At 36.0% G+C, this 14,258-nt stretch overlaps 1 protein-coding gene across 1 annotated transcript in view; it reads right to left on the bottom strand.

Annotated features, from left to right (window-relative positions):
* Positions 1–14,258, bottom strand: part of USH2A (usherin) — a gene marked incomplete at its 3' end in the record, with an annotated part of 409,152 nt that overhangs the window by 256,253 nt on the left and 138,641 nt on the right. The window contains exons 21-25 of the mRNA XM_082480510.1: positions 9,791–9,921; positions 3,814–3,940; positions 3,313–3,414; positions 1,687–1,875; positions 1,043–1,173 (exon numbers count right to left, since the gene is read on the bottom strand). Coding sequence (XP_082336636.1) covers positions 1,043–1,173; positions 1,687–1,875; positions 3,313–3,414; positions 3,814–3,940; positions 9,791–9,921 — 680 coding nt within the window. The remainder of the gene's footprint in view (positions 1–1,042; positions 1,174–1,686; positions 1,876–3,312; positions 3,415–3,813; positions 3,941–9,790; positions 9,922–14,258) is intronic.

Below are 14,258 nucleotides of genomic sequence, written 5' to 3'. Positions count from 1 at the left end.
TGACAGCCATTAGCAAAACAGCTGCATAATAATAAATAAATAAATGAGATTCAATAAAAATGCAGAAAGGGCAGGTTAGGTCATAAGGAGTAACAATAACCTCAAAAATTTCTAAATGGAAATGATTGCTTCTTGGACCAACTAAAAAGAGATATTACTTTCAAAGTAATACCTTCTGGTTGGTGCAAGTAGTAACTATAGTTGACGCACTAAGCAATGGCAACCACAGTCTAATTACGTTCAAAATCCTTGGGGGAAGAAAAATATGAAAATCCAGAGCCATGTAACTAATAAAAAAAAATAAATTGAAAAGCTGTAACAAACACATTCAACCTTAAAACAAAATCCTGGAAAAGATGGAAGCACGAGTACTTCAGAGCATAAAGTAGTCTTATGCAACAGACACCAACAAGAAAGTTCATAGGCATTATCTCAGAAATTTACCTAATGCAGGATTTGTAGAACTTCCTCTATGGCGTTGGGAAAACAGTGATAGGGATGAGATGGGATTAAGCTAAACCGCTAATTGCTGTCTCTATAACAATCATTATGTTTCAAATCAAAATGAAGAAATCACATTGATTATAAAAAATACATATACCTTTAAAAAGAAAGATTTTTTGGGCATCGGACAATTTCCGTCATGAAATTTTTGATTTACAATTTAATTGATTTTGTTCTAGTACGAGAACCGGGAAATCAGATAACTCTATACTTTCCCAAGAATGAACCGAAAGCTTTTAATGCACATTTTTTTATTCTCTTTTCTAATCACTTCTAACTCAGGAAAGAGAATAATTCTGCTTTTCATATATTCATGCACTGATGTCTTTCTTATTTATGATATAAACACCACAGGTAACCTACTCTGAGCATTCATTGGAGTCTTTTTGCTCCCCTTACACTTTGCTGTGCACAGCATTTCAAAATAAGTAAACCACAAAAATAACAAGTTTGAAATTTCTTTAAATGCTGGGCATATCTTAGTAGACAAAACTCCCAGGTCATATCTGAATACAGTTATTTGTATTTCTGAACTTACTGCAAGATAATCTGGGCCATCTTTATTGTAAACGAACAAAAGCAATCCATTCAGTTGATCTGTTCTAAATTTGAATGAGATCTCAAATTCCAGTCCACCACTGAAAACACCTGAATACAGTTCCAGGAACCCTTGAAAGAAAGCAAATACACGCAGAATTTAATCAAATACATAAGTAAATAGGTTCAAGAAACCAAAAGCAAAAATCTAGGTGCTACTTTCTACTTTGATATGAAGAGCTTGGAGGTTTTAAGATTTAGGTTTACAACTTTATCACTCAGCTTTGTAAAGGACAGTTATTCATAATGCACTGCAACAAACTAAACTGGTGCAATTTTCTAAATTTTTCTGCCTTGCATTTTTTGATATGTTATAGGCATCTGTGTCTCTTCAAAAGTGAAACTTCACCTTTTACATGCATATAAAAGCTGCATACAGATACAGCAGCAGGACCTGTCTGTGAATGCAATTCCTCTTCCATGCAGCAGTCTTCTGTAAATCCAGGAACCAGATTTTAAAGCATTCAAAAATAATCCTATATAACTAAAACTACTTTGAAAAGCAGATCACTGCAATTCTTTTGATATGATCACTTTTTATATCTCAAGAGTATACTGGACTAGTGCAATAGTACAGCAAATTACCTTTGCCAAGAAAATGTGCTCCTTTGGAGAGGGCGACAGGGCATCCTTCCCAAATACGATAAACATTGTTTTGCTCTTCAGCATCCTGCCAGTTCAAAGATTCCCAGTTTTCATGGGGAGTATCCACTTTTTTCAAAAATATGTCACTGAGACACCCCACAAATCCTTTCTGGACTATCATTTTCATCCCTGCAGAAATGGAAAATAATTTTTTAAGCCAATCTGCAACTAAACACGGGGATTAATTTATATGTTTTATACACACTCACCCTATTGTATATATGCAAGAATGCATCGAGAACCAGCCATCGATCACTTCGTAAATCTAGTCTCTAGCTAAATCCAGATTTCTGAATGGGTCTAGTCACTAAGAGCGGCAGCTACTGCTATGTTGCTGAAAAATATTAAACTTTGAGATTTTGCCAACAGGTGCCTTCAAATCAACAGCACAGATCTACTCCATGAAGATTCCAAGGAAATTTTTCAGGTTTATCCTCTTTAAAAAAAACAATAATTGCGAAGAAAGGCATGCATCTGTTGAATAGGACGAAACAGTGTTGCAAAAGCTTAGGCAGATGAATATACTTCTAGAAGCTCCATCGGGAAACTTTTCTTCCCTTGTTTGAATAAAAAAAAAAAAAAGGAAATCATGGCTTCTATCTCTTTTTCTTTACTGGGGACAAAAATATAAAGCAGGATTTTATAGATGGCATTCTCTTGAAGGGTAGAGTCAATCTCATTTTGATTATTTAGTTGAGGTTTTTAATGGAGGCACCCTGCATTACTTTATGAACCAAAGTTTTAGAACATCACATGCACTATTTCTGGATGTAGGAGGACAGAGGAAGTTGCACTCTAGTGTACCTCACATCAAGTAATTGACCAGATTTGATGTCCTTATCAGTGGTGGGAATACAAACTTAAATAAACAATTTAGTTTTCAGGTTTAAATGGAAAAAAAAAAAAAAAAAAAAAGCACAAGCCTGGATATGAATCCCCTGAGAACAGCTGATTATATACTGGTTTTGTATGCAGTCACCTCCCTGTTACTGCTGGCAGAATATATACTTGGCATATAGACCAAGTTTATATAAGAATAGGTATGTTTACTGATCCTGTGGAAGCCAGCTACAATCCAGGTCCACATAAATACAGCTGTAGAATACAGATATATTCATACACTTATGAGTTCAACGGATCCTGAAGGATCCAAACTCACACCAGAAAAGCCCAGCATGTTGTATCCCTGTGTCCAGGTGGGACACACAACCCTGCTCTTAAGCTAATAAAAACAATTTGTATGTGTATTTTGGAAAAGAATCTAGGTATCTAAAATGTAAAACATACCCATAAGTTTCACATGCATACTAGTTCTGTGTATAAAATTCAATAAAACATACACAGACCTCATACAGTGCTGATGAAATCAGTTATATAGGTACTTCAATCTATCCCGAAAGATAAAATTCAAGAAACTGTACAGACTTATTTTTGTTTAAAAATATTATGTAAATAATTATGCAAATTAAGTACTGTCCTCATGTTTCTGACACAACCCTACAGCACTGGAAAAGCAGTTAAGTCAGTGCCACTGTATAGGATTCATTATATCACAATCATACTCACCTACATCCCTTCTTACAATAGTATAACCCTGTGGAAGTCCTCCAACAAAAACTCCCGTGTTCTCCCCAATAACGGTACTGCCACTAGTTGCTAAGGAAGAACCTGAACAAAATAGGTCATTATTCTTGTGTTCAATGCTTTCAACAGATTTTCAACTCAATAACAGAATATTGATATTTGATAAAAGAGGCTAATGTAACACAATATCCTAATACTTTCACATACATACCCTGGAAATATTTAGAGCTCTTTTACAAAAGAATACTAATACAATAATAGATTCACAAATATAAAAAGACAAACTCCTACCACTTAGTATTAAATTAGCAAAGACTCACAGTGGACAGATACCTCAGATGCACAGACAAAACAGGAGTGATTTTGTCAGAAAACTGAGTTTTTTTGCTGTATAGATGAACACAGGTAGTGGAAAATTAAGCAAGTGAGCAATACCCTGAGTAATACCAAAATAATAAAGCAAAATGAAACTGAATTGATTACCTGTGTACTGCCCATCCACTGTGATGTTTCCCAGGGCTTGAATTCTTGTAGCAATTATTTGGTGCCAACTGTTATCGTTGTACTCTCTTCCACCATCATTAGTTGGAGTGACTGCTACCGCAGACCCCTTTTTATTAAAAGAAGAATCTGATTTAGAATATTATGAAGGTAAGGTTTAGAATTATACCTTTTAGAATTATACCTATTTAGAATAACATTCTGTGGTATACAACATTTAAAAATAAAGACAAAAGTCCTCTGTTTAACTTCTTTTGCAATACTGAATGATGTTTAGGACCGATTTCCCCACTAAATTAACCTTCTCAAATAATTAATGAGGGATTGAGGATCCAGTTCAGTTTCTATTAAAAATAGAAAACCCTGTGTAGTACCTCTGATAAAGATAAGGATAAGGCACAAATTATTGAGGGTCATGTCACTCAGATTTTTGATTTTTTATTTACTTTTTTAATTAAGTCTCTATTTAACTACTTCATTGATTGCTGTTTTTGTGAAGTGTGATGGCCACGATTCAATGTTCCATCCACAGAAATCCAACAGGATTGTTGACTACAGGAAGGGGTCCAAAAAAGACATGTAGTTGTAGGACAGTATGAAATGCATGTTCTGTTCCTGTTAACCTGGTATCAAAAGGAATTGAATTTTTAGGTGAGAGAGTATAACACCTTTATGAAGGAAAAAGTCATACCAAGAGATTCGGGGTGAGGGGGTGGAAGGGAGTGAATAGAAGGCACTTATTGAGGAGGTTTTTACTGTACAAGGTATGCTTGTGTAAATGTTTTTAAATTTAACTAGAGTTTTTACCTGGTTTTATTAAAACAAAAGATTATAATGATATGAGGGGGTGAAATGAGAGACATCCATGACAAAATGCAGAGAAATCTTTTCTGAATCGCTGAGTAAGAGGAATATAACAGATGCAGTTGCCAAACCAAATCTCAAGACTGTAAACAACTAAAATAAATACCACATGAATTCATATAATGATGCAATAAAAATAAAATTAATTTATTCCAGGCATTTTTCTGATATTTATATCCAAACAATCTTTCAACTTCCCAATAATTCCCAAAATGTTGTCTCATGACTTTATACCCTACTGGAACCATCTGGGAACTCAAAGTTATTCTGTTGAATTCACAAAATAGAACTGTCCTATGTAGCAGGCAACTACTGAATGGAAAAACATTTCACGGGCACTACATAATTTTAAAGAATCATAACCTCTGCAGTCACTTTATGGCTTAAGACAGGCTTCAAAAAACTAATTGTAAAAAAATACGTAAAAGAAATATAAAAAGTGCCTTGTAATTTGGGGGTCTACTTGTTACTTTGCAGCAGCAAACCAGGCAGTTCAGAAATTTCTGGCTCAAGGACCTTAGAGTTACACATATGAAAAAAACCTGTTGATAAAAACATCAACCTATTGTGATTAATACTGAAACTCCTGTTAAAAGTTAGTATTCTGTCCTTAATGATGTGCATCTATTTGAAATTGCTCGTCAGCATATAGATTTATGAATATAATATATATTTTACAGTACATTTTTAATTGGGGAGCTTCACTGTGTATCCTATGTATGAAAATACATATGATGAGTACATATGTACACAGTTAGAGGAAGAAATAATTTGCTATTAATATTTACAGCATGTTTCCTACTCCATTCAGCCCACATCTTGGTACTAAGGCAGTCTGTACAGCAGTCCTCTGTCCCATGGTAACAATACAAAGCTATATATCCTTACATACTAATGCGTGCTTTTTCATATACTATTTTTTATTGTCTTCTCTCCTATTTCAACATTTTAATATTTTACAAACACACATTTCATTATCGTAGTTTAATAATTAAAACCAGAACTGGTGTCATGCCCAATTAATGTGCCCTGGTAGCATGCCCATTAGTTTTTCCATTAGTGAATTCAACAATACTAATGGGATTACTAGCATGGGATGCTAATTGGGCGTGACATAAGAAACTGGCTTACTTCTTAGCATACCCTTGCTAATGATGAAATTAATGAGCATTTTATTAAATGCTGTCTCATCAAAGTGTACTTAGTTAGCGTTAAAATTGTTACAAACGATGCTGCATTCTAAAGATCAGGTGCCTGAATAAGTGGTTCTTCATATTATGTTTGGCAACAGTCTAGAGCGTTAACAGTTTTATACATCAGAAACCACATTTACTTGTAACCAATTCAATCTGGGACCACACAACCATATGTGCTAACCTGTGCTTAATTTCGGGGGGGGGGGGGGGGAGGAAGATGGTGTTCAGGGTTCAGCATGAACTACAGTGGAAGCATCTGTATGACATTTTATCCAGAACTACTTGAGTAACTGTGATCATATTCAAATATCCTGTTGTGAAATAGCTTGTTAGGCATTTTGGAAATCACACATAGGGAACCAAATCTAGATTAATTTGCTGACCCATACAATAAGTCTTCATTTTTAGTAGCTCTCAGTAATAACTAAGTCAATACGAATCTCTGCGGCTCTTCATGCTGATGTTTATATTCATGAAAATGAATAGAACCATCACAAACGCAAATCCTCGAAGATACTGTCTAGATGCCAAAGTCTGAATGCAGCTACACTTCTCCCAGTCAAGTTCTTTCAATGCCCGAACTCCTACCACTGAAAAGGTGAACAAGTGCTGAAGTTCTGCCAATGCCAAGCAGCAAGGTATAGTTGGGATGCATAGCCATGTATTCTCCACCTTCCTTTTTAGGGGAGTAACAGCTCACCCTCAGACGGTGCCTACTATTTCAGCCTCTGCACAAACCACAAGCAAAAAGAAAAGTATCTGGTGTTCCTCCTTCTTGCTGTAAAGTTTAGTAAATGGACCATCTTCTAAAATGGAAAAGCTGGATTCAATTCCCTCCATATTGTGAGAAGAATGCCAATACTCTTAGCCTTAGACTGTCCTAATCATTGAGGGAAACGGTGCTATAGATTAGCCTTAAATTTCCACTGTTAGTGATTTCACTTTGTATAAAATATTCAGTATTTCCCTGGGAAAAAAAAAATAGAACAAATGACCTGTAGCCACTGAAAGATAACTGTAAATTGTCGCTAGAGCTGACTGTGTAATTTAGGGGTGGATGTAAAATGCATTGTGATGGGAAGAATTTCCACAGACAGATGAAAGTTTGCAGGCGCACTGAGTTTAGAGGAAGGTCTATGGAACAACTTGATTATGCAGACAAGATTGAGGAAGACATTTGTTAGCAAAAAAACTCATGCTTCCATAAGCATGAGTAGAAACCTGCAAAGAATGACAGTAAAACAATAAGGAAAGAAGAGCAGCTAGACAACACAAAAGAGAAACAAAAGAGATGGTCAGACAACAGCTAGATGAATGGTGGTGTACATAAAGTTGAGAGAAGTATGACTGGACAGGGAGAACAGGATTTGAAACGAATGCTTAGAGAAGGAAGAATTTAGGCTGCTGAAAACTCCCCACAAAGACGACTTGGCAGGACTACCCCCAGAGCAGATACAACAAAGAGAAAACACGCTGCTCACCATGAGCAAAGTTACATACCAAAATCCTGAAAGGGACTAAGGGTAAAAATAATTAACCTGTGACAGGACACAGCTGGAAGGAAGCACACAATATTACACAAAGCTGCTCTCGATAAAAAGCAGCAGAGTCATAATTATCATCAAAAAGATTTTTTGCAGTTTTTAAGAGAAGAGCACAGAGGTGGGGCCATAAATGCTTATCATATATGCCACGACCATAATTAGAGAAAACAATGCATAGAACCTAGTTAAGAAACCACACGTTATCAATAAGATGTAACTAAAGCAGTTGCACAGTAATGCAAAGTGATACACAAATGAAGGACTGAGAATTGCGGTTATAGAACTTGATACCTGACACTATAAGATAGAAATAGCAAATAACAGCAAAAAGAAAAAAGAAACAAACTATGTAGAAAACATAGAAACAAAGGTAAACACAGTATGGTAGCACAGCATATTAAGGATACAGAAGACTGAAAAAAAATTATAACTTAAATTTATAATCTATCTACAGTAAATCAAATGTTAAGACCTACACTATTCCTCAATGCCTTGAACTAAAGATTTATTTATTTTTTTTCTACAAACACTCACTGAACCAGCCATATAGGCTATTTTAGACTTTGTAAGAGGAGGGAACAATAAAGAAGTGATGGTCATAAAAATCAGCTTGGGACATTTGTCCCAAGCTGATTCAAATGAAACACAAAGATAAAAAAAGATATATTCATAACCAAGTAATTTGTTACAATTCAAGATAGCAACTATTGAAAATACTGCTGAAATAAGAAGCTCTAGGGAATGAATACGGACAGAATCTCACATTTTTTGTTCAGTTAAAGGACAGGGAAAAAAGGGAAAAAAAGATGAAAATTAAAGCCCCAAGCCAGCCACATTTCCACCCGTCCCCCTTCCTCCCTATCTCCTAAATACTGTGAATCAAAAAAAATACGTCTTCTAGGGAATGAGTCCAACCTAGCTGATACAAAGCTACTTCAGAAGGAGCAAATCTGGAAGGAGGGCTAGGAATACTATTTGAAGCACTAAAATGCTATTTGAAAGATATCCACTCCCATTTAAACAAGCAACAACAACAACAAAAAAAATCAAACTATTACACCTAGAAAGATCTTGCAAAGGAAATAAAAATTCCTTTCCAGCTAAGTGAAGGTATAAGAATAAGAGAGACAAAACAGACCTAGTACCTATTAAAATGTGGATGAGGGCAACATTAACAACAATGTTAAACATCGTCCCAAAGATTGAAGTACACGCTGATTCAGTTTGCAACAAGGAAAAGACGACCATGCCTGTGTGTAAACACAGTGGAAATAATAGAAGTTTATGTCTTGGGGACAGAAGCAGATTTGATGTTTTCTAGCCCGGGGATCGCATAGAGACTAGCCTCTGTGCAGCACCATGCCTCCTCCACAGCTTCTCCAGAGCTGAGGAGGAGCTTCGCTGCTGCACGTGTCCTCTACAGGGTCATGGAGCACCAGTGCCTGGACCATAGCAGAGCTCAGGAAGCAAAGGTTAACAGTGGGTTGTCAAAATCTCTATATCCATGGCATTTTATACCAAGTAAGCATTTCTGTTCGACCCCACGGAGCAATAGACACAACGCCAATCATATAATTAGACACGGAGGCATGACAGAAGATAGGGCCAATACAACGACCAGGCCTTCCAGCAACACAAAGGCAGTGGTAACCTTACCAAAAGGATGTGCATATATGGATACGTATGATACCATATGCTGCCAATATCATTAGAAAATCCGATAATTACTTAGTTTCTTGCATACATCCAAAATATAACTGAGTCTGTAATGTTTTTTCTGTTCCATGAGGAGATCCAATTTCGGGGTGCAGAGAAAACAGAAAATACCCAAACAGAAATGCAAGGAATGTGGCCTTATTTTTAATTTTGTGGAATTTATTTGATAATATTTCCCTCATTATTTATGGTTTTGCTGTGGTAGTTATTACTAGAAGCAGGAGACTACTTTCATTACATTAATGGCAAGACACTGATTTCATTAGGAAAAGACAAAGTCTCAAGATGGAAAGCTTAAAAATAATTGGCTAAAAAATACATAACCTTTATTTGCTAATTCAAAAAGTAGTTCTGCCCACCTTTGAAATCTTGGTACTTTAAGCTATGGTGGTGTTCAGTGGTACTAACAAAATCCCCAACCCATAAAAAGGAAAAAAAAGTCATGAATTGTGGCAAACAAAACAAAAATCGAGGAAAGCTTTAGTGTTTCAGTGTGTCTCTCCCCAAAAAGTCCAGTTACCTAAGCGTTCTGAACAGCCAGTTAGCTTGTATCAATTAAACAATAACTTAAAAAGGATAAGTATGCAAAGAAGTACTGAAAGAAATAACATAAGCTATTTTTATTGTATCCTGTTGTACCTGTGGATCAAAAAGAAAGTAAGGACGCCCACTCCTCAGCTGAAGTGCGATGTATTCCTCTTGATTCCCAGGTGATGCAGAGAAAAAAATCAAACCGTCAGGTTCCTGGGTTCTAAATTTCACTTTAATACCTGGTTAGAAAAAGCAAGCAGATGGTTAATGCCAAAAATAGTTCTTCTGCATTCTAACAGTATAATTACAAATAAAAAGTGGTTTTAAAAACAGCAGTAAAATGACAAACCAAAATCCTGGAAGTTTTGTTCACTAAAACCCCTGCCAGTCATTGCAGGAGAAATTTCACTACTCCAGACTGAATCAGCCTTTGAGAGAAATGTCTGTGATTTCAGAGCCCTCACTCATGCATAAAAAAATGATACACAATTATGAGTTACGCTGTTCAGTAACTTCTTCCTTAAAAAAATATAATTCAAACATTAGCGTACTGTTCTAATAGTTGATGTTTTACAAGTGGATTTTCACTTGTCCCTTAACATTTTTTTTCATAAAGTAGGGACGGAGTTCCTGCATAGAAGGATTTCTATGAAGAATTTCTGTGAAGAACAGTGGGAGTTTGGTTCCAAAAGATCATATGTATACACACACGTATTTATATGTATATTTATGCATATTCTTTTATAAATACATATAACTAAGTGTACAAAGATCACCTTAAACAGAACAAGTTTTAACAAAATTTGGACACATCCTAAGGAATAATTGATGAACTAAGCTTAGTTAAGAACTTTACAGATCATCATCAATAGTCGTCCATTTGGTTTCTGATAAAATATTGTCTCAGCACATGAGATGTCATTCAAATGACATACAAGAAGATAACAAACAAACACATAGTTCTCTTACATTACTTTTTACCACAAATGAAATATCAAAACAACAATCTAATTAATCAGCTTGTAAATATTGGAGTATTGTTTTCCATGGCATAAACTTACTCAGTAACTATCTAAGGACACATTAACGAAACAATTCAAATTATGCATCTGGTTTTGAGAAGTATAATTATGAATAAACAAATTTTGGATACCACCTATCTTTTATGACTGTAACACCTTTCTTTTAAGCTATCTCCTGGAACATCATCTTCCAGAAAAATTATGAAACCATATGCCAAATTTGGCCCAACTTATCTAACATGCAAATCCAGACATTGCAGGCTGAGTCTATGGTGGAGCCATGCTTTTACTGTACTAATTTGTTTGCAAAAGGAAATGAAAAGGCAGCAATAGCAACACCTACCTATACTAAACACTTCCAAGACATTTCTGCGTAAAATGCTTTTTACTGAACAGAGTAATTTATTGGGTTTTACCCAACTCCTTAAAACTATTCCTTCTTTTCACACACATTTTCACTCTTACATCAGGCAGAAAACAAGTGGCAAAAGTTTTTCTTGTAGACAGCATCCATATCTTAAAAAATTAAAGAATTATAATTCTCATGCACATTCATACTAGGTCACGCTTGTTAACTAACTATACCCATAAGAAATATCCTTTGACCCCATTTCTTAATCACATAAATGTTTTTGTGCAAATCACATGATACGCTCACAGATATGAAACATTCTCTAAGCAATTAAAATCAGTCATGTTACTAAAATACCTGCAAAAAGCAGTTGTACGTAAGTAATGCCCACCAAGTAAAAAACTCAACTGTGTCCCTACTTATGGAAAAGCATAGCTTTGCCTGGCTCGGAAATAGCCACTGTTGCTGTACTTTGAGATTCCAGGTATTTCCAGCTGCAGTATCTGCTGGAGAGGCTGAGACTGATGGCCTCTAATCCCAGCACTGGAAAGCACAGTTAATTTAACAAACTGCCAGTATTTTTATCGAGCTGTCAAAAGACATTTCTGAAGACCAGAGGATCCCTCCTCACACCTAATTCAGAAGGACAAATACTAACAAAATAATTGAGTTTCTGCAAAATCACCATTGTTTTATAATGTTGTGTTAGAAAATATAAATTATATGGTTCAGAATGGTAATATTGCAGTAATTCTAAAAGTTTTCAAATGTTATGCAGGAGCTTTCTTTCTTCTTTGGATACTGAAAAGGCTCACAAACCTTAATTCCTGCCTGTAGATTTGCCATAGCTTCATATAAAGTATTGATGAATCAAGAATCATCGCTTTCAGTCGCAGCCCAAACAGCAAATTCTAAATTCATTTGTCACCTATTACATAATTCAGAAAAGAACTCTGCCCCTTTAAGTTCAGGTATCTTTGGGGCTTCTCATGAGGTAAGGAAGTTCATATAAGGTAGCTCTAAATAAGTACTTTCATACCTCAATATTAATATTTTCTTGCATCTCTAGAAGTAAGTGCAATGGAGAAACCAAATATTAAGCAAACTTCTGCCTCATAGATACTATTTTCACTGGAAGATGAAAATTTGTGAAATTAATATTTTTTCACAGGAATGTACTAATTAAAAAAATATCTGACTAGATTTCTCAAGTCCAGGTTGGACATCATATTCAAAACAAAACATAGCCAGCAATCCCATTAGACTTGTAACAGCTAGGTGTATCTCATTTTTCTGCCTTATTGACCCTGAGCACTGAAAATGGATCTTACTTAGCCTGAACACAGAAAGCTTCCCTCTAAAAATCAAAAGTTACAAAGAACTTGAAAACAACACTGGATCAACAGAAAAACTTTCCTCTTTTTTTTTTTTTTGGGGGGGGGTGGGGGTGGGGGGGGAGGATTTTGCAGGAAAGCTTCTCAAAGACTTGTGTCTACTATTTCAGTGTGCATGTCTAAAACTTAGCCTCAATGTTAGATATAACAGATAAATAGGAACATAAATAAAATAGTGACAACACAATTACTTCTGTAATTTGTCATATATGGAGACTGCATCTCAGCCACACTACTGAGGCTACTAAAGGCTGGGTGGAAAACATGACCATGTGTGGGGCATAGTAGGAATGTACTTTTAATCAACCGAATCTTCATTGCAACTCAACAATTCACCTAACAGGCCTGTTTATGTGACGAAAGTGATTGGGCCACAAGGAGTTGTTATGATTTCTGGGGTAAAAAACAACAGGAAATTCTATTACAAATTAAATATTAATGTATGTAATTCAAATAAAATCTTTAATTCCATTTCAAACTATAGCTGCAATTGGAGAAGCTGTCAGAATTCCTTTAATTATAAATAAAGACATTTCTTCAATTTCTGTAATTGAATTTCTTTACTTATAATAGCATTGTACAAAACATATTACAGGCATTGTATACAGTGAACATAAAAGACAAAAAGAAGAACACAGTAATAAAGGGAAATTACTAATATTATTACTAATTCTTTTCAGTATGCCAAAGTGTGTTAGGACAGACTCTACCCTTCTATAAGGATCTACATAGCTTCAACTTATGCAGTAGTGGGTTGTGATTAGATTTTTATCCTAGTTTCACAGATGGCACACCCAGGTTATTAGAGGAACGAAGATTTGAGTGACAAACATGGGCATTTTAAAGTCATTAAACTGAGGAGCAATATCAGCATGCTACCCTGTGAATGCACACCTTTTTAAGAGTTCCTTTTTAGTAACTGGCTGATATTAAATTGAAAAAGGTCGAGAGGAGGGCTACGAGGATGATCCGAGGGCTGGAGAACCTCTCCTATGAGGAGAGGCTGAGAGAGTTGGGGCTATTCAGCCTGGAGAAGACAAGACGCCAGGGAGATCTTATTGCAGCCTTCTAGTACCTGAAGGGGGCCTACAGGAGAGCTGGGGAAGGACTTTCTACAAGGGCATGTAGTGACAGGACGAGGGGGAATGGCTTCAAGCTGGAAGAAGGTAGATTTAGATTAGATATTAGGAAGAAATTTTTCACTTTGAGGGTGGTAAGGCACTGGAACAGGTTGCCCAGAGAAGTTGTGGATGTCCCATCCCTGGAGGTGGTCAAGGCGAGGCTGGATGGGGCTTTGAGCAACATGGTCTAGTGGGAGGTGTCCCTGCCTATGGCAGGGGTGTTGGAACTCGGTGATCTTCAAGGTCCCTTCCAACCTAAACCATTCTATGATTTGGGTGGGTTTTGTTTTGGTTTTCTTTTGTTGGGGTTTTTTGTTTGTTTAATAATCAGCATTTCAACATGCAAAAACATTCACAGTGCTCAAAAAATGTCTTTTGACTTTTTGAAATTTTGGGGAAGAGGACTCGAGAGGAGAATGTAGGCAGAGGGGCAAGGTAATTGAAGACATCTTTTACAATAACAGCTGAGAGATTTCATCAAAGTGACCTACCTAAAACTAATCTGTTTGTCCTGTGCACTCAGCTAAAGCACCTGTAAAGTACCTTTCTCTACAGGTGGATGTTCAGAGTCCAGCTCAAAATAGCCAACAAATATAAGTTAATAGACTCATTAAATGCATAAGTTGCTACAAGCCTCAAAAGTCCCATGCCCCTTCACCAAAACCTATGTATAACCACATGAACAAA

The sequence above is a fragment of the Vanellus vanellus genome (genome assembly GCF_965231255.1).
Source record: "Vanellus vanellus genome assembly, chromosome: 3".
Classification (NCBI taxonomy): domain Eukaryota; kingdom Metazoa; phylum Chordata; class Aves; order Charadriiformes; family Charadriidae; genus Vanellus; species Vanellus vanellus.
This window is presented reverse-complemented; position numbering and strand designations above follow the sequence as displayed.